The sequence below is a fragment of the Poecile atricapillus genome, chromosome 3 (genome assembly GCF_030490865.1).
Source record: "Poecile atricapillus isolate bPoeAtr1 chromosome 3, bPoeAtr1.hap1, whole genome shotgun sequence".
In the NCBI taxonomy this organism is placed as follows: Eukaryota; Metazoa; Chordata; class Aves; order Passeriformes; family Paridae; genus Poecile; species Poecile atricapillus.
This window is the reverse complement of record NC_081251.1, coordinates 107257979-107285405: the sequence shown is the minus strand read 5'-3', so window position 1 is coordinate 107285405 and position 27427 is coordinate 107257979. Positions and strand designations below refer to the sequence as shown.

Here is a 27427-nt window from a genome sequence, read left to right as displayed (position 1 = left end):
AAACAAAAAGAAACTTGATAGCCATAGGTCCTTCAGGTTTTGTCTGTAGATGAAGCAGTCTTAAAGAGCATTAAATACATCTGTAGGTGCTGATTTATTAAGAGTTGTAATTGTGTTCCTTTATACACCTGCTCTTTTTAATGGGAAAGATGAAATAGTTTCACAGGGGAAATAATAACATAAATATACCAAGTGCTCAGATTGTCTGCCTGAGAGGCATCAAGGACTTTGAGATAATGTCCTAATAGCAAGGAAACACTCAAACTTCATATTCAAAATTTATTTTTTTAGCTTCCATGAAGTACAGCAGGTTTTGTGCAGTATCTAGTTTGAAGGATTTTGCCATCGTTCACACAAGCTGCTTTTATTTTTTCAATAAATATTTCATTGGGAAAACATTTTTTTTAGGAACTCTGACTTTCTTCACATTGATGTAAAGCACAGTTCATCTCTGGCAGTGCTAACACTAGACAGGTGATCCAAAGTATTTGTGACTATTTTTGCTTTTATGTAACATCTTAAAGTGTAATCTGTCAAACAAGGAGAATGCAGTACTTTGAAAGTGCAAGTAGTCTTCTGGTGATCTATTTCTTATAAGGGCCAGGTAGCAAGAGAGGCACCTTCTTTTAACTCAGCTCTTTAGTGTAACTGGCTCACAAGGAGACAGCTCCAGTTGCAGTGGTTCCTTAACATGCACACGAATCAGTGCCAGAAATAGCAGCTTTCAGTTACCAAGTCCAAAGATCAGGAGTGTTTCAAAGGAGAGAGCAAGGTCCAGCTTCAATGTAAGCAGGTTGGCACTAAGCACAGATCTTTAGTCTTGATGAATCTTTTGCTAATTAATGGTTTGTGGAAGATGAAATTTGTCAATCTGAGCACAGCGCTCATTTTCTTCAGGGGTATATAACTGCATGTTTTCTGCCACTTCTTTTGATTTCTAAACTTTTCACTGGTCAGAGAAACTGCTGTCATGAAGAGGTGCCTGTTTTCTATAAATGGAGAGAGACTCTCAACATGTGTTAGTTCTTTTATTCTTTTATAAACAGAGTCAATTTTTGTGTTTGCTGTAGTGGAGGCTTCAGGTTTGTTCAGCATTACCAATGCAAACACTATAACAAAAATAAGATAACAATGCTTGGCTGTTCAACACGAGTGAGGAAGGCAAGGCCTGTAAATGCCGTGCTAACGTTGCTCTTGGGTGTGCTGAAGTGAAGCCCAAACTGAGGTCCAAAGCAAACGTGTGGCTGAGAGACAGCCGAGGTTTAGTGGGGAAAAAGTCTTGTGTGTGTCACAGCGGGGTCCCTGCCCTGTCTCTTGGCTGTGTGGGTGTTAAACTGTGTGTCACTGTGCAGGGCAGAAACCGTGCTGCCACCATGCTTGCCTCACCGATGGCTCCTGGTGAGCATGTCAGATGCTGGGTGTCATTGATTGCCAAGTGGCCGGGAGGAGCTGTGAAGATGTGCTGGCTGGGACATTCCTCTGGCGAAAAGGGGATTTTCAGGGTGGGGGAGATGTGATTCGAGGGGCATTTCCAAGGGAGAGTTGGGGCAGTCTCCAGGGGCGTTGAGTGCAGCCTTACCGGCCTTCAGAAAGGGCTTTAAGCTGTGACTAGGGGCAGGAAGGCTTCAAAGGGCCGAAGGAAATGTCAAGTCACCAGAGAGCAAGTTTTTGGTTTTCATGTGTCCTTTCTTTGAGGGTGGAGGCTCATCTAGCTCAGGTGAGACAGCAGCCACCACCAAATCAGAGTGACACTGGATTCAGGCTGCTGCATCGAAATTAAAACCCTGCTCAGAGCCCTCTGTTAGGTGAGGTCAGACCACTGTTCTTCAAATGAGGGGCCAGGTTTGGTACCCTCCTGTGCTGGTTAAGTCACTACACCTCTTCAGCTGGGTACATAAAATCAGAGATGTTGCCATAGAATGTCTGAAGTTCCCAGCCTGTATAATATGATCAGTGTTTTGAGTACCAGTGATTTTAAAGAAACATTTCTCCTTAATATCACTCTGGAACTGAGTTTTATGTGGCATTGAATGACATGAGTCTCAGTCTGTGTAATTATTAGGAGCCAAAACCTATTTGCTTTCACACCAGTAAGGTGTGTTGGATTTCATCTGACAGTTTGTTTCCAGTGAAGTTAGAATAAAAATTGAATTCTTAATATGGTAGAATACAGAGGGAAAAGTTCAAACATGGGTTGTTTTCTTTTAATGTTATTTTGACAACTGGGCAGCTTATGGAAGTAGCAGAAAAAAGAAGTTCCCTTTTTCAAGGAGCCCTGAAGTGGTGGAAAGATCTAAACTTGCCCTAATACTTCCTCAGATGTAACAATTAAAACTGTTTTCTTGATGCCAGATTTTCCACCCCACCCCAGAAACCCTTATACTGTTTGAACCACACTCACCTTTAATGGAAATGTGACAATTATTGGCTCTTTTCAAACCATTTCTTATAGTAGCCAGTAACATCAGTCTTAAGAAACCCTCCTGTCGTGCCAGGCAGGCAATAAGGTTGAGTGAACTGCGCTATAGCAAGAACCACCCTTGATTGGAGGTAAACTATGCGGATATATGTTGGGGTGGAGGTTGAAAGGAGCGTGGAGGGCATATTTGAAGCAGACTGTGCAACTGCTATAGCAGGTCTGACTAGTTTGAAATGCCTAAAGGCAGCTTTGTCTTAACTTCAGGTAGCTGCAAAATGAAGTTTTCAATCCTAATTCAGAAATACATCATCATCATCTTCCGGTGCCACCGCAAACTTTACTTTTCATGTGTTTTTGCAGGCGTTCTTTCTCCCTTGGAAAAAAGCCTTTCGTAGGTACCCATCCACGTGCATGCATATCATTTGCATATTTTTCAAATATACATTTCATTAAGATAGGAGACCAGCGTTTGTGTGCAAACCACAGTGTTTTCTTTGAACAGCAGTGGTTACATTTTGCTTTCTCACTGCTCTGTGGGCCTTGTGTGAGACAAGCCACTCTATTTCAGCACTTTTGGCATGGCCTGATTTGCTGTGGGTCAGGTCTTGTGCCTGCTCCTGGCCCTGAGGCGGAACAGTGCCTTAGGCTTTAGGAGCCTGAGCTGCGGTCGAAGGGATTTTGACTGGGCTACTTCCATGCTGGCTCTCCCAGGGGTCCAATAACCTGCTTGGGTTACCCTGCTGGGACCTGGCTCCCCCTTAGCCCTTCCTGTTCCATCTGCTTGGCGAAACTGGCTCTTCTAAACAACCCTTCCACTTTCCTTCCCTAACTAAAGTGTTCCACAAATAGCTTGTGAATGAATACAAGAGAGAGAATATTTTCTGTGTGTGTGACACACAGTGTCAAGCTTCCTGTCGCTGCTCTGCTTCCCCTTGCTGGCAGAGGGACACACGTGATATATGTATGCTTGGATGGGGACTTCTAATTGTGGGGAAATCAGTATAACACTATCATGGGTGAGGTGAATGGGTTGTGCCTGACTGAATATGAAATAAAGTTTCAGACATTCCTGAAAGTTTCCTGAGCTGTTCTCCTTCTGCATTTTCCACTCCCAATTTCCAAAATCTTAATTTGTGGTTAAGTTTCTTTGTTCTGTGTTAATTAACCTGTCCTAAACATGCCTCAAAATACAGACTTAATACACATGTTGTCAAAATATGCTGTTAAAAGGGTGTCTCCATCTAAGTTTAAATTATTTACTTGAAAATGTTTAAATTACTCCACATAGAAGAGACGTGGGTCCCATGTTTTAAAGAACATCTCTTCGGTGTAGTACTTTATATTGTGAAATCAAGCAGGTGCCTTGAAAAATGGAATCTCTTTGGTCTCTAACTCATAGCTCTTACAGGTTGAGAATAGTTCAAGGCTGGCCAAAGTTCCCTTTAATCTGTTTTCAGAAGGCTCCTTTGTAGGACATGGAAACATATGCTGTATTTCAACAAATGCAAGAGCTTTAGTGCACTGGACTGAAAGGCCAGCAGTTATCGTCTTGTCCAACATCATTTAACATCATCTGAGCAAACTTTCGTGTCAAATTTTAACTACTTTTTTTTTTGTATTTGTTTTGTTTTCACTGGTGGTGGTGGAGAAATACCCAACAACTTTTCACCTCTTTAAGAGAAACTTGCAGGGTGAGTGGGTTCTTTTTCATAGAATGTTTTTGTTTGCAGGGTTGTGTTCATTTCATTTAAACAAAAGTGTTTAAAATAACTCTTGTGGTGTTTAAGCTACTTTAAAAAATGCTAGGGAAACACCTTTCTTTTTTCTAACTCTCAGTAGTGTGAAACTGGTTAGCAAATAAAATCTGCAAGCCTGAAACGAAAATGACTTGTCATTGCTGGGATTTGTATGGTGCATTTGCAGTATATATTTCTTCAGAGGGTTTTTTTTTGTCCTTTCTCCTCTTCTTCCCTACTGCCATTCGTTGCTTTTCAGTTTGACTGTGATAATTTATTCAACACTGTTTTCAGAGCAATAACCTACTTTTTGGCAAACCATTCAGTTCTTTCAGTAGTGTGGGGGTTTTCTCCCCCCTCCACATGTTTATTAAGGGTCTGTGACAAGGGGGAAAAACAAGGTCTCTTCGGGGAAAAGATGCTATGATAGGATTCAAACAAAGTAATTATACATAGGTGAGAAAAACTCCCTCCTTTATTATACACGAAGGGGTCTCGTCTCTCGTGGGTGCACGCACAATTCTCATTAACCTTTGCAGGAATTGCACAGGTCCAGTGGAGATGGGTCTGCAGTGCTCACTCCCTACATACACTAAAAATACCAGGCAGCCCATGACACGTGCGTGCCAATAGAGATGTCTTGTACAGTACAACACAACGTTGCCGTAATCCATTGTTCTGTGCGCCAGTGCAGGGGAGGAGGGATGCACAGCCAGCCTGGCTATTTCATCATTCTCCCTTAGAGCCTGACCAGTAGCATCTTGTCATTACAGGCGTGTAATTTTAGCAGTGAAAAGGGAGTGTGTGTGTGTGTGTGTGTGTGTGTGTTTCCCTGTGTCACTTTCTGGTAGCTGTTCTAGGTCTTTCAGATTGTTTTGAATTTCATTTACAAGCGAGGTGTCTCTTTTTAGACAGCACTTGCGCTCTGCCGGTGCCTGCTGGCTCTGCAGTGGGAAGGAATGGAAGGCAGTCTTGGCTGAACTGGGCCCTGGAGCAGTACACAGCCATCTTAATTGCTGCTGCTCCACCTCTTGAGGAGATGGCTCTGGTTCTCCCAGCATGGAGCTGTGTGCACTGGCTCCAGCATGGCTCCGTGCCCGCTGACACGGGAATTCATGGTGTCCTGCCTGTGGGACCGGCACCTCCTGCTTCCTTGCAAGGAGGCCTGGAGTGCTGCACTTGTGGGAAGAAACTGTGGTGTGGAGCAAGAAGAGCTTCTTGGCTGATCCCAGGGAGGCTTGTGTGTAGAAGCCCTCGCATATTTTTTGGGTGACAACAAGCAGAGTCTGCTGAATAATCAGTAAAGTCAGAGGATCTGGCCTGATGCTGTGCCTGGTTTGCTTCACTGCAGTTCTGATTTCCTGCTGCTGATGCCCGGGTGTATAAAGCAGCTACTGGTCCTTCAGCAGAGTGCTGAGCCCGTGTGTTCACAGCACGACAGAACTCAATTCACACTGGCTGCTTCCTTAACACTGCCACATGGAGACCCAAATTTCAAAATAGCCTCAGCCCAGCTCTTTTCGGTGGCTCTTTGAGGCACAGAGCCCAGCTAAGCTGAACCCCAGGGAGGAAGCTCCTGGGGGTGGCTCAGGCACTGTTGCAAGTGGCTGGTGTGTGCAGCCATCCTGGGAAAGGATGTAAAGGAGATTTGGTACAGAGGTGACCTGAGATGAGGGTAGCTTTGCCAGCTTCTGGAAAATCTCTCTGCCCTCAATAGGTAACCCTAACAAAGCATCTCCTGGTAGTGGGAAGGGAAGACTCCATCCTGATGTGGCTCAAAGCAGGTGGTTGGTGGTCAGCAGGGCTATGTTTGCACCAGGCCTGTGAAGGGCTGTGGCAGGGTTGGCAGCTGTAGAGAGTGTGATTGCTAAAGCTTCCAGTTAAGGACGAGACCAAAAAAGGGCAGGTTGGGGGCTTGTTTGCATCTTCTGGGCACTGTTTTATAAGGAAGCACATGGGAAGTCCTGTCTGAAGCAGAACATGTGAGGATTGGCATTTTGGCTTTGACATCTTTGAGACAGAAATTAGTTCTGCTGGGCTATCCAAACCTGTTCTGTTTTTTTCCAGTAAAGACAACTGCCTTCCTGTATGTGAATATCGAATAAATGTTTTTCAACCTTGGTGTGTTACCCAGGTATATCTTCCCTCATGCCTCCTGAAAAGGAGTTGTCAGAGTTGCTCAGGGCTTTTGCTCTTGCCCTCAGCCTTGCAGTGGTTTGCTGAGTGCCTTCCTGGCTTTCCATGCTCAGAACCTGTGTGGTCTTGTCCACCTTCTGGTTCTGCCAGGGCAGTCTTTAATGCTTTAACAAGCTAACAAGTGCTCCTCTGATTTAAACTTGCATTAACTTCTGTTACCCTGATAGAATTCCTAATATTATAAACACCCTTAATAACATGGCTGTAATCTAGAAAACCTGCTGTCCTTTTTCCAAACAATTACTTAATGAGGCAGTAATTTATTCTAAGCTATATTTATTGGAGCCCATTCCAGCTTTATCAGACGTACTCTGTTTGGATGTGTGCAGTTAGTCAAAAACATTGAAACTGCTCCACTTCTTCCAGGGGAACATGTTACATTTAGCAAACTGACAGCATTAGAAACTGTTTCCAATTTAATAGAAGCATATGTTTCCTGCAAGGCTTAACACACTGCAGAGTCAGAGATTGCCTTAGACTGCGGCTTTGCCTTTTTTTAGCGCGGTGAAAAGGAGCTGCAAAATGAAGGCAGAAGTGGAGTTTGTGTTTTTGGTTGTTTTGCAGAGATCCTTCTAGCAGGGCTTCGGCGGGCTGCAAGTTTAAGAAACTCTCAAGAAAGTGGTGTGGGCGGCGCACACAGAGCTCTCGCTCCAAATGCAGTTTCTGATCATGAACAAACAGCAAGAGCTTGCTTTGCCCTCTGGGCCTCAAATAGTACAGTATGCAACAAGGGAGAGCAGGCAAGGCACGAGGATGGAAACAGTAGGATCAGATTACAGTTTCAAAATATCGCTGGAACACGTTGGCTGGCGTTACACTATTGACTGGCTTTATAATTGCATTGCTTATTTGCTAGGGAAGGCTTCACCTTACTTTCTGATTAACATGGACACTCCTTTGGGGATCTGGGGACTCCAGGCTCCGAGTATCAAAGGCAAACCCTGTGAGACCTGCACGACTTCAGATGCTTCTCAAATGAGAGTCTGAGCTTCCTCTGTTGTCTCCTGTTTGCCAGAGGTTTCCTTGCACAGTCCCTAACTAACTTCTACTTAGATTAGCCTCTAACAGTCACCCACCTATGGTTTTCCTTCTTATTTTGATTTTAACTGGAGAGGAGAAAAGACCCCTGTCACTCAGCCTGCTAGCTGCTCTTGACTCACTCTTCACTCTGTGTGAAGTGGCTAAAGCAGAGGGCAAAGGCTGTGTTTCTGTAGGGGGAGAGAAGCTGCCTTTCTTGCTAAACGCAGGAGTGGAGTTCTGCGGAGCTTTACTTGCTTCTCTGTTTCTTCTGGAAGAGCTGAGGTTTACCCATCCACCACAGGAGATGGGGAAGAGTTAGGTCCCTGTAAAATGTGTGTGAGAAATACCTGCCACTTACAGTTACTGCTGGCACTGACAGCCTTGCAGTGAAGACTTGCAAACATAAAAACAATCCCCTGTACTCTCTGGAAGCAGAGAGCTGCCCAGGAGGCCAATTTTTTTAATATTCTCTAAAGGAGAGTTTTGTAAGTGCTTATTAAACATCACTCAGTTAAAAAAAAAATAAAAAATATAAAAAAGGGCAGCCAGAATTAATGTAAAATGTGTCGGGGAAAACAAACCTTGTAAATACGGAATGTCTGAGCACTGGCTCTGGAGAGGGCAGAAACTCCTGCACAGCTCCATTCCCTCTACCTCTCTTTGGGGGTTGTGGGATTTGTTTCCTAACCCACATGTGACATGAGACACAGTTCTTACCAGGCAGCGTTGTCAGGAGTCCTCTTTATCCAGGCAACATGGATGCAATGCACTCCAACATGTAAAAAGTGCCTCAGATCCAGAGAAAGCAGCCTTGTGGGGAAAAAAAAAAATAAAATAAATAAAAAAGAACACTCCCCCGTCCCTACTGGTCGGTTCACACCCTGCAGGCCAGCTGCAGCACAGAGGGAGCGTGGCCGTGCAGCTCTGCATGGAACAGGCTGTCCCAGCTCCCGGGGATGCTGCCGTGCCAGGCTTTAAACACTCTGGTGTCAGCAGATGAAATCCCCAAGGAGGGGCAATTTCCATCAAGCTCTGGCTGTTGTCTCTGAAAGTCCATGCTGCTTATTTGCTCCAGCCCTGGAGTTAAACCTCGACACCTGGGCTGTTCAGCTTTCCCCCTTGTTGTGAGTGAGGCTGGGAGAAGCTGCCAGGTTTATACTGGCCTTCCCCTCTGCTTTTCCTTTGTCACTTTGAATGGGAGGAGGGTGCCAGTGCTCTCAGATGTCTGTGTTTCCACCTGCTGGGGTAGGTTTGCTGTGCTTTGCCAGGATCCTCCAGGCCAAGGAGCATCGTTCTGTAGTGGGTGAGCCCACGGTCCTGCCCCAAGGGGTCTTCTACAGATGTCACCACTCTCTTTCTCTGCTGTGGCCTTAGAGGATGTGGAAACGCATAAGGAGAGGGAAGTTTACTGGTTTGCCTTTGTAGCTCTAAGGGACAGATACTTTGAAGCTGTGGAGACTGGTTACAAGTTCAGGTGGTCCCTCAGGCTGGGTCCAGCAGCACTAAAATACCTCACAGCAGCTCAACCTGCCTCTGTTAGCTCAGAGGATCTGGCCCTTGTCTTGCCAGTTGAACCCAGTTGGCATAAAAGGCCTTTTTATTTTGGTCCTGCAGCTATCTGTGCCAAATCCTGATTCTGCTGAAGTCAGTAACAAAACACCCATTGACTGCCGTTGGGCCAGGATACAACCAATGGAACCCTCAAGGATGAGGAGTGAAGGATGGAGGAGAGGAAAATTATATTTCATGTGCCAGAAGTGACAGAGAAAGCACTTCCATAATTCACTGGATAGGTTCTCCAAGAAAACCTGGTGAGGATCACTTACATCTGAGGTTTGTGAAACTTAGGGGAATGAAGTGTATAAATTCAGTGCTCTCATTGCACTTTGGGGGGCTCTTATGGGGAGCTTTTGTGTTGTGGGGTTTTGTTGGGCTTTTTCATGCACATGTATGAAGTAGCATTTTATTTTAATTCCCCCAGGTTGCCTTTTTCTTTCTTTCTCCTTTTTTACTCCCTGTAGTTTTAATTACCTAAGATTTCAGAAAGTAACTGGTCCTGCTTTAAACTCCTCTTCTGGCACAAGCCCCTGTGGTTCACACCTGTGTTTCGGTGTTCGGCTGCCTGGAGAGGAATGGTTGCCTGTGGACTCAGGGATTTGATGCTTTTACCTTTTTGAGCAATGTGGTGTTTGTTCTAAAAGTAACCTCAACTCTAATAAGCTGTTCATCCTCTAGACTGACTGAGGGGATGGCATAAATCTGTGAGTGGAGATGTGACTTCTTCAAAACCTTTTTCCGCTATTCCTCTTGGGGCTCAGTTCCTCCTCCTTTTTTTCCCCTCCTGTCTGTCTCAATGAGCAGGGAGGGCCTAGTGGGTTGTAGAATTGATTTCCAAGATGAGCCTTCAGTCTTCAGAGGTATTTTAAACCTAATTGTTAAAAGTCCTCAGGAATTAAAATTAAAGGTTATTTTTTATTATTGGGTGAGAAAAATCACTTTTCCTCTCAGTTTTTACTTATCTGGTACTTTTCTATGCTGAAACGCCGATTATTAAAGACTTCAGAAATAGTCCAGCGGTGTCGAAGTGTCCGAAGCAGAGTCAATAAACACAGTGCTCCTCTCACAATCTACACATATCTCTGTCCTCCAGAGAGCAAAGGATTCATTGCTAAGTGGGCTCAGAGACACAGGCATTGCACAAGCTCTTCTGTGTTTAATCGATGAGGGTTGACTCCAGAGAACCATCCGCTCCAGGCTGATTATCTCTTCCACTGAGCCCCAACTGCATTTTTTTCCAGTTCTGTCTGAAGAGCATGCAGAGCCAATAAAAGAAAGCTAAATGACAGCAAATGAGAAAAAAAAAAAAAATATACTACTTTTGTTTTTCAATTAAGAAAAGACAACTCCCAAACAATGCTAGGGTTTCTCTGGCGCTGAGGCGCGTGCGATCGCCCTAAATGGGCAAAAAAGCAAGTAGAATCTTTCTCAGCAACAATGGTTTAGCTTTTGGTTCTAGGTCTTCCAGAGCTGGAGCCAACTGGTAGATAATATTGGGGAAGATCTCCAAGTAACTCCCTCTGCCCCAACCCCCAGAAAGATGCAGATTTTCCATTGTCTTTCTACACTTTTTGGTTCCACATACCTAAGAAACATTGAAAACTCACTTGCAGGCCAAAACCTGCAACACCCTTTATTACAACAACAACAAAGTGATGTCCAGTCTCAACTCTTAACACCCAGACTCAAAATTATGCTCAGCAAATGGGTGAAAATGCAGCAGAAATACGTCTGGCTGAGGTTGCTGCTCGGCCAAAACAGATGCATGAAAGACCTTCCATGAGCGTTACCCTTCATCTCTGCCTGTGCAGTGCCACATTTGGGTGGCTTGGTGTTGGTCTGGCTGCCCCTGTCACAGCGGTATGACTTGGATGGACAACTCTCTTTTGACACCTGGAAAGGTGTTTGTCTCATTTTGTAGGGATCTTTGGTCAAGCTGATCTTTTAAGTTTGGAATTTCTGTTTTTCCAGCAGGAGGTTTGGCTGGAAAGGCTAGGAGCAAAGCTTTTGAGATGAACGGAACTGATTCAGATCAAATGCTGGTATTGTACAGCATCCTTTTTTATTTTTTTAAATGTTATTCAGTGTCTTAAGACATACAATACTGATCCCTGTAATGCAGGCATGAAACGGGTTGGTTGAAGGAGGGTAGAGATGGCTTGAGCTGTAAAGAACAAGCAGGCAACATTGTCTTAAGCTTCAGTGGTCAGAAACTATGAAATTCCTTTATGAAGAGCCAGAGAAAGACTTTCAAGCCCCCAAGCATGTCTGGTTTTACCAACTCTTATCAGCTGGTCTAAAAAGATATCACCTCCTTGCTTCGCTTGGCATGAATGAAGTGATTTATGGAACCTGGAGGAAAACATTCTTTACAATTCCCGTTGGCATGCCAGAGGAGAAGGGGATAAAATAAAACTTTATAAAGCTGAAAGTCTAGCAGTGCCTATTTGAGCCCTCTCCTTGGTGGAATAAAACTCCTGTGCTTAGGCTGACATCCTGCTTTGGTGTTTTAGGGGTTAAACCCTCTTCAGAGGGTATTAGTGGGGAAAAAGGAAACTGAAAGCTGTGCTGAAAAGACAGTAGGTGAGATTTGGAGTTGCCTGATCTGTTTTGTCTTTTAAAAGGGCAAGCTCTGAATCAAGCTATGTGAAGATCGAGTGAGATGCAAAAGCTTGACAGTCACACATACAGGAAATCTTGAATCATCTCTGAGCTTCCTGGAAAATGACGTAGTGAGGTTATCATAGTATTTACTCAGTGATGATCCCATAGTTCTTACTGATCAGCTTTCAAAATGTGTTCGCTACCAGCACCTCAGTTTTGGGTGGAAATGGGCCCGGTGGAAATGCTTGGCAGCGTCACCTGGCAATGATGAATAACTCAGCACAGGGAACGGAGCCTGGGCTGTTTTCTTTATCATGGGGGAAAAGGTTTGCTTTGTGCAGTGAATGTTTTTATACATTCCTGGCAGAGGCTGACAAACTTCAAACTCTTCTAGTCCCCAAGCCATTTAAAAATGTCTTCTTTAAATAGAGCACTGTGGAAGGAGTGCTGGTATGTCTTTAGGACAGAGTCTGTCTCTTTTCAGGGGGAGGAGATAACAGGAAGGGACAGAAAGCTGCTAACTCTCCTCCTAACCCCTTGCTGCTTTAAAAACGTGTTGGAATTGGGCAGGGTTTTTAATTCTTACTAGCCTGATCCTCCCTTTCTTGCTCTCATCTGTCTGAAGGGAAAGGAATTGTGTCTACTGTGAACACTGCAATAGCAAAGCCCCCCGCTCGCACCCCACACCCATGTGCACAGCTCTGGAGCAGTCCATGGAAGTGACACTAGGGAGCAGAGAAAAACCAGACTTCGGCAGTAGTGCTAAATTTCAGAGGTTTTGTTCACCCGAGATTCCAGGCGCAGGAATTGCTGGTAGCTGGCCAAGGAGCTTGGATGGCAGCCTACCTGTTCCTCAGCTCTGCTCAGCCTGCTCCCTCCCCCCACCCTTCTTTAATTAATTGCATAATATGGTAGAAAATTATCTGGATTTGGGACTTACTTTTAACCAGAAGAGGCTCACTTCACCCAATCTGGTTTTGGATTTACCACCAAGCAAATGCTTTCTTGTAGCACTGAAACCCTGACTTCTTCTGTCCCCTCTTCTGCTTTCCAAGGATTTCTTTGCTCTTAGATGTTTGCCAGTCATTTTTTGGTGATGTTTAACTACGTTGTCTGTCTGCTGAACTGGTGTGTGATCGTCAAACTGTGTTAGACTTGCCTAGTTGCAGTCGTTTTGCAGGTGCTAATCCCACTAGGAGGACTGGGAATTGTACTCAAGTAAGGAAGGCAAATTTTGTCTCCCAGATGATAGCTGCATAATGTGAGAAGGGTCAGGTCTAGGGTGAAAATCTGAATGGCTGTTGCAACTCCTTTCTGAATACCTGTGGCTAGAAAGCCTCTTCCACCTTTTTTCCCCCCCTCTTTAAACAAGGCAGAATTCTTCGTGCCAGAAGAATTTGTTAAACGGAGGGAGGGATACAGGAATGAACAGGGAGCTGCTTGTGATCATATTGAAAGAGTGAGCAGGTTAGAGCTCCAGCACCTCACCACTCTACCTGGGAAAATGAGATAGCATAACATTAGGTCGTGCTGCTGTCACAGCTCAGTGACTCCTTCATTCCTCTGTGTTTGGGGGGATCTCTGTGTCACAAAAATAATGGTGACAAAATGAGGTTGGGACTGTGCTGTGTAGAGGAGCATTTCCAGGTGCTCTGAAACATCCTGGAAGAGATGGCACTGGGGACTAAACTGCCCCACTTAATCTTAGCTCAGAAATTATTTATAAAGCGGGGAGAGTTTGATAAAATCCCCTTTGTTTCCTTCAAAATCTGCCATCTGATCAGCAGCAGAGTGTAGTGCAGAGTGGTCTTGGGGATTAGACTAAAAGACTTGACAGATCTTCTTCTTCATCTGTAATTTATCTAATTCTGAGAATAATAACAGCATTTCCTGCGATGATAGTTTAGTCCTTAGGCGATCAGCTAAATAAACCCATATGTCTATATCCTGGTGTACCAAAGGGCTGGATCTCCCAGCCTCGCTGGGGAAGTTTCTCTCAGCACACAATTGCTTGAGCCTCACTTCCCTTCCCCCGTGAAAAAGAGGAAATTCATTGTGAGAACCTCGGTGCTTTACATGTGTATTCCCAGGCATAGCACTGCCTCAGTCAGGGAATGTAAGGAAACGTTCAGTACAGAGCCCGTGGCTTGTGCTCCTATGGACAGGTATTTGCTTAATGTAAGGAAGAGGGAATTTGCTGCCAAGCATGCCGGGTCTTGAGTATTATAGATGCTGTCTGAATTCCTGCTTGGCATTTACCAGCACAGCCATGCCTAAACAGGGATGGACCAGAGCCCTGCATTAGGGTGGCTGCTGCTTGCTCGGCACGCTGCCGTGGGCCAAGGCCGAGCTGTTGATGGGGACAGATGTGCACCTGCTTTGCTGCCTTCATCACTCTCCTCTCTTCCCTTGCAGATATATGTTGGGGAAAGGAGGAAAGCGGAAGTTTGACGAGCATGAAGATGGGTTGGAAGGCAAAGTGGTGTCTCCCACTGACGGTCCCTCTAAGGTGTCTTACACCTTACAGCGTCAGACTATCTTCAACATTTCCCTTATGAAACTTTATAACCACAGGCCATTAACCGAGCCAAGCTTGCAAAAGACAGTTTTAATTAACAACATGTTGAGGCGGATCCAGGAAGAACTCAAACAAGAAGGCAGCTTGAGGCCCATGTTTGTGGCCGCTTCGCAGCCTGCCGACCCTCTCAGCGACAACTTCCGCGAGGCGCAGCCGGCGTTCAGCCACCTGGCCTCGCCGCCCCTGCTCCCCGCCGACTTCGTAAGCACTATGCCCCTGGAGTCCTGCCTCACCCCGGCCTCTTTGCTCGAGGACGACACTTTTTGCACTTCCCCGGCTGTCCAGCACGATGGTCCGACGAAGCCGCCACCTCCTGCTCTCCAACCAGTAAAGGACAGCTTCTCCTCAGCCTTGGACGAAATCGAGGAGCTTTGTCCAGCACCTACCTCCGCAGAGGCAGTAGCAGCTGAATCAGCAGCCGACGACTCTAAAGCCCAGCCCAGCGAGTCCAACATTCACAAGCCCGAGGGCCTCCCGGAGAGCAGAACGGCTGAGCCCAAACTCATGGACCCCCTGCCTGGCAACTTTGAGATAACAGCTTCCACAGGTTTCCTCACAGACTTGACCCTGGATGACATTCTGTTCGCTGACATTGATACGTCCATGTATGATTTTGACCCCTGCACGTCTGCCACGGGGGCTGCCTCAAAAATGGCTCCTGTCTCAGCAGATGAGCTCCTAAAGACTCTCGCTCCGTACAGCAGTCAACCAGTAACTCCAAATCAGCCTTTCAAAATGGATCTCACAGAACTGGACCACATCATGGAGGTGCTTGTTGGGTCTTAAAAAATATTAGAAATATAGCAACTTTTTTTTTCTTTTGTTGGAATTTTTTTTTTTATTTTATTTTAAGTACCAGTATATACACTCGGTAGTATTTCCATAGTCCCTCCCAGCCCCGATTCACAGCACTGTGCATGCATCCTTGCTTGCCTTTTTTGAAAAGAAAAGGATCACACTAGTTTTTGCTTCGAGCAGAGTTGGAGTGCCTTCATCCATGTATGACCACTTCTAATGTATTTTTTTTAAAGTGGTTCCTCAAGGAAGACCGAATATCCTGGTATAGGAAAGAATATGTATTGTAGACAATGTTATGTTATTACAAAAAAAAAAAAAAAAAAAAAAGAAAAAAAAAAAGAAGAAAGAAAAAAGGAAAAAAAAAAAAGGTAAAAGCTAAGCACAAGGATTATGTTGGGGAAAGCTGTAAATTGCATGTGCATACTTGTCTATTTTTTCTATAAGTTTTATTGCAAGAGGTAAAAAATTTTATTATTTAGATAATCTCAATACCATTTTAGCCCTGTATAGGTTGACTTTAGCAATTCAGCCTTTTGGAGGCATTAACCTGCTCCTCTTTAAGTGTTGCATTTACATGGCTGTTTAGAAACTGCTGCCCAAATTTATTTTATATTTTTGTACAGATTCTGCAGTTTATGGTATTGTTTTTTCTAAAAACAAATGCTGTTTATACACACAAAAAAATAGCTATTTTGATAGGATTTGCTCACATAGTTCCTGCATAATTCAGATGTACAAGAACCACTTGTACTTTTATACAGAGTTGTAATGTTTTATATGTGTATGGTGCAAAGAGAAAATTGGATCAAATAAGCCTGCAGTCGGTTTCCCTGAATGCAAACAAAAAAAAAAAGTGCTTTAAGAAAGGGCTGGGAGCTGCTTCTGTCGGAGTTTCACAAGTGTTTGCTCCCTGCTGTACCCACTGCGCACTACTGTGATTCCTGAAACTTAGAGCCATGTCCTTTTCCAACACGTATGTGAAGCAGTTGGCAGGAAACAGTTGTGGAACTTCACTCCTGGAGGTCCTGAGCGCTGCCGCGGCCGCAGCTCCCGCCCCGGGGCCGGCCGCTGTCCCCAAGCCCGCCCGCCTTGCCAGGCCCCCATCCCGCCTGACGTGGAGCCTTAACCCGGCGGAGATCGGCACCTCCTCACCCGGAGCTCCTGGGAATGGTGTGAGGGGGAGCCACGAGCCCAGAGCCCACCGAGAGCCTCCCTGGCATCTCCCCGACTGACGGGCACGGGCAGAGAGCGGGGCTGGGAGCGTCCGCTCGCCCTTTCTTGGAGCATTTCTCCTTCCCTCTCCCACCTCACTGTGCTAAGTGCTGAAAAAGGCAGCTTCAGTATTACTGCAGTGAAGCTCATCTCGTACCTGCACTGGATGGACTTGCTTTAATATCCATTGCTGTTGAAACTGGAGCCAGTCGTGTGACATCACTTGGCATCTCGTATAGAGTTGGGTTCTTGTATCAACTGTGTTACCTGCTTTACACTTTATAGACCCGTTTTACAAGGAATATACAGACACAGCTTTCTATGCATGGTCCCCTCCCTCGTAACACCTGAGAAGTCTTCTTACTGCACCAATAGCTTTTTTTTATTTTTTTTTTCCCTAAGTTCTTTGTGGTGTACATTTAATTTAAAAAGAAAAAATGTTTGCAATGTATCATGCCTATTGCTGAAGTTGCTATGGCATTTTAGTTTTCCAATGGTACTTTAGTTGTTGAGTGCCGGTTACAACCTATATTGTTGACATGCCTATGGCTTCTTTAGGAATAACTTTTATATTTATTTAAGAAATTTTAAATTATGTTTTACGTCATTTGGCAATATTCAGTCAATTCTGCTCTCTTCTTGTCATGGATGAAATTGGGTCTTGCCTGCCTTTTAAGGAGGCAGCTTTTTTTAAATTGGCACTTTAAAACAGGCCATATATATTTATTAGTATATAGATAGATGTAACATAGATATGCACACAGACACAGGATGAGAGCAAATACATTTTTGCAATGAAGGAACTCCTAATGGAAATGAAATTCGTCATGTACAGCTGCGGAAGGCGCTTCTGGCTCCCAGTTCATCTGCCAGGGAGAGACAGGGCTGGGGGAGGCGGGGAGCACTGGCCCAGGGGGTGGGTTTGCTTTCTCCTTTTTCCCAAGCTAAACTCCATGAAGCACTGGGATGCTGATGGATTTGCAGTCATTACACAGACTGAAGAGAGAGGAAGTTACTGCTTCAAACGGAGAACCATTGACCAAGTGTAGCTTTAGGGACCAGGGGAAGGGAGGGTGGGGAGGAGGGGGGCCGCTCCAGCTCCCACCCAGCCCTTGTTCCACAGCAGTCCTCAGCACTTGCAGGAGAACCCACAGCCTTTCTGTCCCTGCACCTCGAGTATCTGGGAACACAATCCCGCACAAACCTGGAACAACACCAGGTTCACACCGCAACTTGGTAGGCGCTTGCCTTACCATGGCTGGAGCCACCTGTTTTTTGGGATTACTTAAATATTTACACCTGCATAAATACCATCTAGGCAAATGCTCCCATCAGTGCTCTTTTCAGAGATCTGTGCTGTTTAAGGGGAATCAGTTGAAGTTTTTGTACCCAGAGAGCAGGAGCCGAGCTCTAAATCCACTTCGCCACTCGGGCAGTGTCTGTGGCTCCTTGGTGCTGAAGTGCAGGTCCTGTGGCAGAATCCCTACAGGATTCCCATAGGACAAACACCTACTTGATTTGTGGGACTCAGCAGAAGGTTGGGAAGGCTGAGCTGTGGCTGTCCCCCTGCACAGTCACTGACTGTCTCTAGCTGGGCCTGTGCTGTGGTCCCAACAGCAGCCATGCATGGAATTTCTCTGAGACCTACACCAGGGATGGAGATTGACATTAACGTGCAATGAAGTGACAAGATGGGAGCAGAATAAGAGAGCTTTGGATTTGAAGTGATTTTTTTTTTTTTTCTTAAATTATTTATTCTTTTTTTTTTTCTTCTGTAAATATATTTATTTTATTGTGAAGCTAACAACATCTGGATTGTAACATGTACAGAATGTATGGTAGGAATGTATCCTCTTGTAGGAATGTAAATCTGTATGAAAAAGGGTATGGGAGCCAGATTCAGAAAGAATGAATTGAGTTCCAGTCAGGATATGCATGGATCACAGGATTATTTTTTCCCTACACTCTTTTTCTAATATGGATCTGGTTGTTTGAAATATGCAAAAAAAGGCATGGAGGAGGGACAGGTTTACGTTCAAAATTAATCCTAATCAGGCTCCTACCCCCCCACTGGTTCTTGAGAGGGGCCTCCCTTGGCACGCTACTGGAATCTGCCACTGAAGGCAGGAGCAAATGCAATCATCTCCATCCTGCTGGCCTGGGAAAGGTTTAGAAAAGGTGATTTTTTTTTTTTCCCTTATTTTTTAAACACACATGGGAGGCCCAGCAGAAGTCCCTGGGGCTGGACGCCCATAGGAGGGGGCAGGATGTTCCCTCCAGCCCCAGGAGTTGTGCCAGAGCCACTTCCTTACCCGGAGGTGGGGCTGGGCAGGACAGCCCGGCTTAGAGCCCAAACCCCCGGCTCTGTGTCCGACCAGCCGGGCCTGGGGCTCCGCAGCCTCTCCGGAGCCCTGGGAGCGAAGGAAGCGGAACATCCCTCTTGGAGAGAGCGGCTTGGCAGCGCCGTCTGTCCGGGCATCCACCGGCACCGGCTGGGAGAGCAACACCGCGCTGCAGCGGCTGGAGCAATCGCCGGCAGGAGACGTTCAGACCTTGGGCGAGGTGATTCGGCTTTTCCTCAACGCCGCGTGGTAAGAGCCTGGGTTATTTTAAAACTGATCATTTTGAATCCCACGTTTACACTTTATTAAATTGAGTAAATCGCAATGGGTCCTGTCTGACAAACGGTTTAATTCATTCTGGCATGTTTTGAACTTTTTGTTCTTGTTACAGGGTTTCTTTTGGTTTGGGTTTTTTTTCTTCTTTTTCTCCCCCAACTCCCCAGTCAGGCTTCAGTATCCTGCTTCTGTGTAAGTTGCTTTCAATATTCTATTAATTAATGAGACTGAACATTTTAAAATAAATTAGTTCTTTTTTAAGCACTTTTTTTTCTTTTTCTGAAAATAAGACTAATGCAAGTTCTGGAACCTCTTTAAAAACACAAATTACAGACAAAATCCCAACCTCAACTCCTATCTAGTTCTGAGCGTACTCCATACTAGTGCCTACAAAGGCCAAGATTCTGGAAAAGGTGTAAATAGTGTGACATGTTCAGTGCATGGTTGTTTGAACAGGGCTTGTTATTGTCAAAAAAAATAAGAAAAAAAAAAAGAAAAAAAAGAAAAAAAATTTAAAAAAAAGAAAAAAGGCTGTATTTCCCCTTCCCCTCCCACAGACCTTAGAGCTGTGCCTTTTCTATGCAATATTACAGACATCTGAAACCAGATTACTGTATTCACATGTAGGTATGGGCTGTAATCATAAAAACAATTGGACAAATGTACATGGAAATGAGCAGTCTTACTTTTGTAGTTTTATATTATACAATAAACAATTAAAATAAATTCTGGCTTTGTTCTTTCCCTCCACGAAAGAGGGCGGTCAGGGGAAGACAGGAGCACATGAGGGCTGCAGGGGGAGGGGTGGGAGGTGTTCACCCGCGGGAGGTGGCAAGGGACAGGGGAGGGACAGCCCGGCCTGCACCTGACAGAACAAGGGAAACTTCGCCTGGTGCGAGGCCTTTCCTGCCGTGAGGCTTTTGTCCTGCCCAGCACAGAGCGCTGCCCGTGGTGCCCGTTCCTGCCCTACGTGTGCCGGGGGATGCTCGGCTCCGCTGAGGTGGGAGCTGCAGCTCCGAGCAGCCCGGGGGCGTGAGCGGCTTCCCGGGGAGCGGCCAGGCTGGCCCGGAGCGGGACCTGCCCGCTTCTAATGCACGGAATGCGCTGTCCTCCAGGCCATTAAATCCCGGCAGGAAACATCTGATACCTTAATCCACCGCCTCATTTATCAGTGCCCTCCTCCCATCCCCACTCCTCCAGGTGCCTGGTGTTTGCTTTCAGGCCCAGCCAGGAGGGAGGTCTCCTCCTCCCTGCCTTCGGCTCCAGCCTCTTGTGGCGGTGCCTGCGCAGCCCCGGAGCGCCCTGGGCCGGCCCCGGCTGCGGTGCTCAGCTCATGAGTCACCCCCTGCGCACGCCTCGCCCGGCCTCCCACGCCCACGGGAGCGCCACTGCTCCATTTTGGCTTTCCGGAGAACCGAGAGCCAGCGGGAGAAAGCGGCGAGTTTTCCCCGTCCCGCCCGCAGCATCGCGGCCGCGGGGAGCTCGTGTTACGGCCCGCGGGCTCTGCAGCAGCTGCCGCCCGGGGCCGGATGGCTGCGGGGACACGGGCCGCGAGAATCGCTAAGGAAGGAGAAGTGGGAGAATTAAAGCCGGCCCCGGGGTTGGATTTCTGTCTGCTCAGCAAGCGCTGCGCTCGCAGGGGTGAAGCGCAGCCGGGGCCACGGCGCGAACCCTTCCCCGGGGCTCGGCTCCCACCCAGGCTCCGCGGCCCCGGGGCTCCGCTCCCGTACGGACACGGCCAGGTGCTGGTGCACGGATCCGAGGCAGGGCCAGCGGAGATGCCGCTGTTGCACTCTCGAAGCTGCCCCGGTTTTGTTGCCGCCTACCTTTTAAGAGTTTATTTCCTCACTTGTGACTTGTCAGCGAGAGCTGCCTCCAGCGCAGAACATCCAGGCTCTGCACAGAGCCCTTCTTCCCCCTCCTGAGAGGAGCAGCTTCCCACCCACTCCAACCCTCCAACTTCCCACCTCAGCGAGGGCAAACCATTGCTCTGGGCTTTTAAGATGGGGTGTCCCTGTGGGGAGCAGCATCTCCCCGCAGTGTCTGCCCCGAGCAGAGGACAGCTCCAGGCATTTGTCCACAGGCAGCCCTCGCTCTGAGCCCGCTGTGAGGGGAGCAGGAGGAAGGGGGAAACAGGCTGGAGTTCGGCACGGGCTGGATGAGGTTCAGGTCTGAGGTATCTCACACCTACACCACACCAGAGGAGCGAGGTGCTTACCTTGCTTCTCGAGGTGACAGGGCTCTGGGGTACCCTGGGGACCGAAGGACAGTCCCTCCCTCCCTCGGGTGGTGCCACTGTGCCCCAGGAATGGCGTTTCCAGGCAGAGGAGGCACCACAGTGGTTCCTTTCCAGCAGCATCGGCCTAGGTCTGCACTCAGCTCTGCAGATGTTTGGTATCATGAGCCAGGGCAGCAACTCCACGGCTACCAAGAGGCACATCAAGCTCCTCTCTTGGGGCCCAAGTAACTGGAAGATCAGGGAGCTGAGGCCAGGCAGCCACCAGCTTTCAGGGACCTTGCTCCTGTTTCTGCAGTGTGGGCAGAAAGACACCCAAACACAGCACTGAGGTGTGGAGGGGACAGCAAAAGCGCCCTTGTGCAGCAGGCTGCTGGTGGCCTCAGCCAGGAGAGGTAACTCTCCCTGCCTCCAACCTGCACATCCACGAGGGACACGTGTTCCTCCAGCACCGGCATTAGGAGCAAGCCCTGCTCAGCTTGCTTCCCTGGACCACACGCATCTCGTACTCACCAGAGGAAGCACAGCAGGGAAAAATCACTGGAGAATGAAATCCCCTCCTGCCACAGGCAGTGCTTCGCAGAGCTGCTGTGAACCACAGCACACCCATCAACTGAGACAGGTCTGCTGGGATGCTGGATCCCTGGCTGAGCTGTGCAAGGAGCTGCTTCTCCCCCTGCCCCTTTCCACCTCACCCCTCTCCTCTGGGCTCCTTCCCCCCTGCTCCCACTCAGCCCCGGGTCCCTTTTGTCTCCATCACTGGTGGCTGCAGGCTCCTCTCTCTGCCTGGTCCCTGCGTACATCATCTGCCTCCTCTCCAGGCAGCTCCCTCCTTCCACAGCTCCCCTCCCTTTTGAAGAAACTGCCTTAGCAACTGGCAGCAGGCCAGCAAGATCATGGGTTTTCCCTCCCACCCTTCCTTCTCCTCCAAAGAACAAGGTGGCCAGGGAGGGGGAAGGAGCTGTAAGGCCTCATGCGCAGCAGCCACAGGGGTTCTGCGTGTGGCAGTGGGCTGGGCACACCTACTGACTTCCACATCTCATCCTCTGGCACTCCAGGTGTGCCAGGTGCTCTGGGCTCAGGAGCAGGACCCTTTTAGTCCTCTGTCCCTCTCCCTTTTTCAAGCAACATGTCCCCCGAAAACAGCTGATTCCTCCCCACACATCTCCAGATCTAGAGCATCTGACAGAGGAAGGCACAGAAGGAACAGCTTTCAAATAGCCCATTTCTGCAAGGATTTCCTTCCATTCTTTTGGCCCTGCCTTCCCCACCTCATTGCTACTCTCCCTGGACTATTTCCTCTCCTGTTTCCTCTCCTTTTCCCCTTCACCCTGTTCCTCTCCTTCACACAGTCTGGCCTTCAGTACTTGCCCCTGTCCTGGTGTGAGCAGGGAATACAGGGATCGTGTGCTTGTGCCAAGTTCTGCATTTATTAGAGAGAGGGAGGAAAAAGAGAAAAAAAAAGCTGCAAACCCCTGGAAGTTTGCTAGAAGACAACACTCAGGCAGGGCAACATGGCTATTGCTCTCCTTGCATGCTGCCTTACTGTTTGCATGGAGGAGGGATTATTTGGGCTGTTCCACAGGGACTTTACTGCCTGGCTTGCAACCCTTTGGAAGAGCTAATTTGGACAGCCTGCTCCTTCTTACTTGGGGGTCTGCTGGGGTGGGAGGCACAGAGGGATAGAACCAGCTTCCCCCTGCCCTGATGGCAGAAAAAGGCAGGCACCACCACCCTTTTCCTGCCTGCCTGGGGTTAATATTGTGGCAGCCAAAGTGGCACCTTAGTTCAGCTGAAGGTTTCCACCTAAATCCTTCCAAACTGTCACATGAAGTCATCTGCATTTCTTGCCCTGCCTGCTGTTTGGTGGGAAAACTTGGTGAAGCAGATCTGCCTGGTATAACCTTAGTTAAGGGATGTGAGGGGGAAAGTGGGAGACCCCACTGGGAAAATCCAGAGGGGCCACAAACCCAGGGGCTGTGGATGAGGAGGGCTTGGAGTCCTGACTGGTTTAGTAGCAGCATTTTCATGTGAGGCCTGGCAGCTGCCTTGGGACACAAATGGAAGGGGGGCTCCATTTCCAGCCAGTTTACAGCCCAGCCCTCTGCTCCTGCACCTCTTTCTCCAGCTGCTTCTGCCACCCTGAATGGGACTGAGGGTCACCTCAGCCACTCTTCTCTAGCCTCAAGTTAACATGCTGCAGTTCCAGGGATGAGGAGCACCTATTCTCAATTTGGAGAATATCTGTCCTGAATGTAACTCCATTTCTAAAGCACCAGAGCATCCTACTTCCCTTCAGTGGCTGTGGGGACACAGCTTTAGGCTACACCAGGGTTTGAGGAGGGTCTGGTGGGCTGAGCTGCCAGACTTTGGCTTTCACTGGACGAAAGCAAGAGCAGGGTCTGGACCCAGATCGTACTCCCCAGGTGAAAATACGTACCACTGGAAACAGCAGTGATGCTCAAAAACCACACAGGGGCTGGCCAGGGCAGCCCAGAGTCAATCCAGCTCCAGCAGCAAGACTCGGTCCCAGCTGTGAAGCTTTCATCCAAGGAAGAGCTTGGGGGTCAGGAGAGAAGCAGCTCAGCTCCAGGACAGGAAAAGCCTTTAGGGATTACCTGTGGATCCACGCACGCAGCAGCTGCTCCATGTCCAACCCTTGGACGCTGTGACACAGGGACACCACGGGCACAGCCCGAGCTGGCTGTGCTCCAACAGCGTCACTGTCGCATTCCTCGGAGCAGCCCCTCCCACTGAGGAACCTCGGAGCACTCGGACTCGCAGCCGGGGAGGAAGAACCAGACTGCGCTGCTCTGGGAGCCAGGCTGCTCCCACTTTGGGAAGAAAAAGGATTCAGGGAAACAACAGGACAGGGGGGCCAGGGAAGAGCTGAGCTTGCAGTTTGCTCTTTTTGCCCTCTCAGACGCAGCCCTGGCAGACACGATGGTGGCAGCAAGGCCACCCCCGTTAGGATGACACCCTGAAGACACACAGCAACAGCAACCAATAGAGCAGAATTTCTAAGCAGAGTTCAAAACACCCCCTCCATCCCTCTCGTGCTACACATGACTCCCCAAACACGGCGTGGCCTCACCGGTCTTGTGGCTTATTACTTAAGTACAAACTGAATTCTGGATGGTTTCCTTTGTCCAGCCCAAGTGAAGAACTCTGATGCAACCAAAACCAAGGAAATCTAATTCACCTCATCACCACCTCTGCCACTCAGTTTGGGTTATTAAAAAGCCTCGACTTAGTGGGTTAGGGATCACCAGCACACCCAGAATTACCTGCAGAGAGGAGCACAACAATGATTCCTCCACCTGTGGTGTGTCACAGGGGCTCTGGGGATGGGAGTGATGCAGAACGGCAGCCACAGCACAGCCCTAAAACCAGACATTGCAGGAGCAAAGAAGGGCCAGAATGTGCCCAGTGAATCTTTCACCATGAATCGGTTCCACCAGTCTGGAGTGCCACACAGGAAAGCGAGGACAACCCAGGACTGTGTCATGCCAGGCAAAGGAGTGGGGGGAAAAGGGAGAGAAACGTGCTGGGCAGGAGGGACAACTCTTCGATGCGGCCCTGGGGATGAGCTTGGAAAGGTGGCAAGTCCCAGCTTGCTCCCTCCTGCCAGAAACTCCTATTCCTGCCTCCCCTCCCATGCCCTGTGCTCCTGATGTGACCTTCCTCGCAGCTCAGCCACCACACAGCCGCTCCCAGGCAGGTCCCCGTGGGGAGCAGAAGTGCTGGGGATGAGGTGATGGCTCCAAGGGCCTGGGACTTGCCAAACAGAACAGAAGCATCCCTTAGAAGGGAGGGGAGGAAAACCAACCTTCCCACAGTCCCTGGGCTGCTCCTGGGGGACAGCAAATCCATGTGGCTCCGACTAACTTCATTTCACACCTGGACCTGGGGCAGGGTAAGTGCTCTCCAAAGCTGAGGATGAAAAAGATGTAATTTAAAAATAAAGAGTAGTCCTCCCCAGGACATCCTCGGCAGGCTCAGAGGAGGCACGTTGGCTCCAGCCTGCCCAGCACCCCTGCCCAGGCAAAACCAGTTTTGGCACCAGCTCTGGATGCCAGAACGTGCCCAGCTGGCTGGGAAGGGCTCCCTGGGACGGTGGCACCAAGGGAAAACTGCAGCCTCAGGAACACGCACACACTGAGCCTGTTTTCTTGTGCTGCTCTAAATGCTTCAGTGCTTCAAGGGAGAGGCATCAAGATTTAAGCCTAAATTAAGATTTAAGATAAACAGCCAGAACAAACCCATCTGGCCTGGCTCTTTCCTCTCCAGCAGACTTGCATTCTGTACCAGACAAGCAAGGCCCAACCATTTCTGGTTATGATGTCTGTTCTAAAGCAACCAATCTAAACTTTTTTCCACCAGCTTCAGTGAAACAGGCAAATTTGGCTCTGTTGTTCCAGAATGCCCTGTGCCATCTGCAGATAATTCTCTGCACAGAGAGAATGTGCCCTGACAAAAAGAGTTAAACAACCCAATAGCTTCGTGTAATATATAATTTATCACCCAGAGTAACCATAAGAAAAGCACATTTTAAATGTGGGGTTTGACTGTGGTTAACCCTGAAATTAGGGACTTTCTTTCCTTGATTACTGCACTCCTCTGTTTGAAGCAGTGCTACCCCCAAAGCCGAGCTCAAATCTGCTGCTTTAAACCCAGCTCCTAACGCCTGCTCCTCACACAGCCTTTAGCATGAAACAGGTCCTGCAGCTGTACCTGGGCAGCAAAGGCAACACCTGCCATGGAGAAGAAGAGTTAAAAACACTTTGTAAAATGCTGCCTCCTTGTTAACCCAAGGGAGAAAACCCAGGCACTCACTCCTGGTTTAGTGTCTCACACCGGCCCGAGCAGCAGAATAATTTACCAACATATAAACGGAGGGCTTAGGGGCAGCTGCACCACATAAACAGTCACGGTGGGGCTCTGAAGTTTCTGTCAGGATGTGGGATATAAAGCTGGGTGAATAACTGATTTTTCGGTTCACTGGCAACCCTGAAAAAAGTTTCAAAAGAAAAAAAAAAATCATTTGGGGTCGACTGAAACAAATGTTTTGCTTTGACTTTCCAGCCCCTTTAACAAAAGTTAGCTCTGAAGATCATTCCAAATGAAAACTTGCTTCAAAGAGGAAAATCTCAAAGCCTTTTATTCAGAAAAGGCTGAAACAAAATAGGTTTGTTTCTTTTCTAGCTAGGAAAAAAAAAAGTGTGGCACATCACAACAACTCATTTTAATTTTGCCAAAATTTGCCTTTTTTTGCTCAAGATTTTACCCAACTCCAGCACAACCAATTTACACATACAATAATTTAAAGAGACACCCTAGTAATCCTGATGGAATACAAGTTTGTTTTGTTTTAAACAAACAACAACACTGCACAAATGTCCTGAAACTGAAACCCAACAGAAAGTAAGCTCAAAACCACTAAGCTTTTCTTGGCTCGGCTAGAGAATCTTATTAAGTCTCTGAATCACAGAGCCACAGATTTGGGATGTTGTGAAAATTAAATTAGTCTTACTTATTATTAGCAAGGCAAGAAAGGAACCAGGAGATTAGGATGCAGCAAGTGGCATTGTGAGCCAACTTTTCAGCGTGTTTCTGCCTTTCTCCTGTAAACCCACAATTAGCGGCGCCCGCGCTGCTCCGTGGTGTTTTTAATCTCGGGATGCAGGTTCCTGACTCTCCACTCAGCCTAATGCAAATCCAGGATTTAATTCCACGCCACAGTGAGATGCTCATTTCACTTCCTGCCTTGTTTCATTTGAAGCCTCTGCTTGCCTGTGCTCTGTGGGTGCATCTTACCCTATGGTTGCAAACGTTTAAGACCCAGGGAAACCAGGAGTTAAACCCTTGGGACAGAGGGGAAAAGGTACCCATCCCTATGGACTTCCAGAGAGGACAAGTGGGATGGCCTCACCCCTCTCCTGTTTTGCCTGTTGCTTTGGGAGTTTAATATTGGAGTTTGCTGGCTGCTGGTGCCTTGGGGGACAGAGGCTGGCCAGCTGGGACAGGAACACTGCCCTACACTGTGGGACCAGAAACAGAGATGGGATTTATCCAGATTTATTCATGCTTTCATTCAGAATTCAATTGCTTCACATGCCAGAGAAGAAGTGTCAGTGAGGCACCTTGTTTTTCTAACTGCTGTACTTTGAAATTAAGCTATAGCACAGCTCACCTTCGTAATTCACAGCTTCCAGACATCCCACCACACTCCTCAGTGGAAAGAAAGCAAAGAGCAGATATTCCAAATGTCTCACCCAAGCCTGGGTTTTAAACAGTAGGAAAAAAACCCTAACTGGCTTTCATATGTCATAAAGAGACAAAGGCAGTGACAGTATGCTGGAAATTGTTTTAACAGATCACAACTGAAAGTGGCTTCAAACCCACAGAAATCCTTGGAAGGTAAAAAACCCATCCAAAGGAGAGTCTGGACCA

General features: G+C 47.6%; 1 protein-coding gene across 6 annotated transcripts in view; it reads left to right on the top strand.

Moving 5' to 3' along the window:
* The window catches only part of SERTAD2 (SERTA domain containing 2), a 79272-nt gene extending 59808 nt beyond the window's left edge, over positions 1-19464 (top strand). For 5 of the 6 annotated variants that reach the window (XM_058835221.1, XM_058835219.1, XM_058835217.1 and 2 more), the window contains one exon: positions 13948-19464. In XM_058835221.1, the coding sequence (XP_058691204.1) occupies positions 13952-14896 (945 nt within the window). In that variant the 5' untranslated portion in view covers positions 13948-13951 and the 3' untranslated portion in view covers positions 14897-19464. Of the gene's footprint in view, positions 1-8985; positions 9183-13947 lie in introns of all 6 variants that reach the window. The other variant, XM_058835220.1, reaches the window with a different exon arrangement.
* Positions 19465-27427: the final 7963 nt, after the last annotated feature.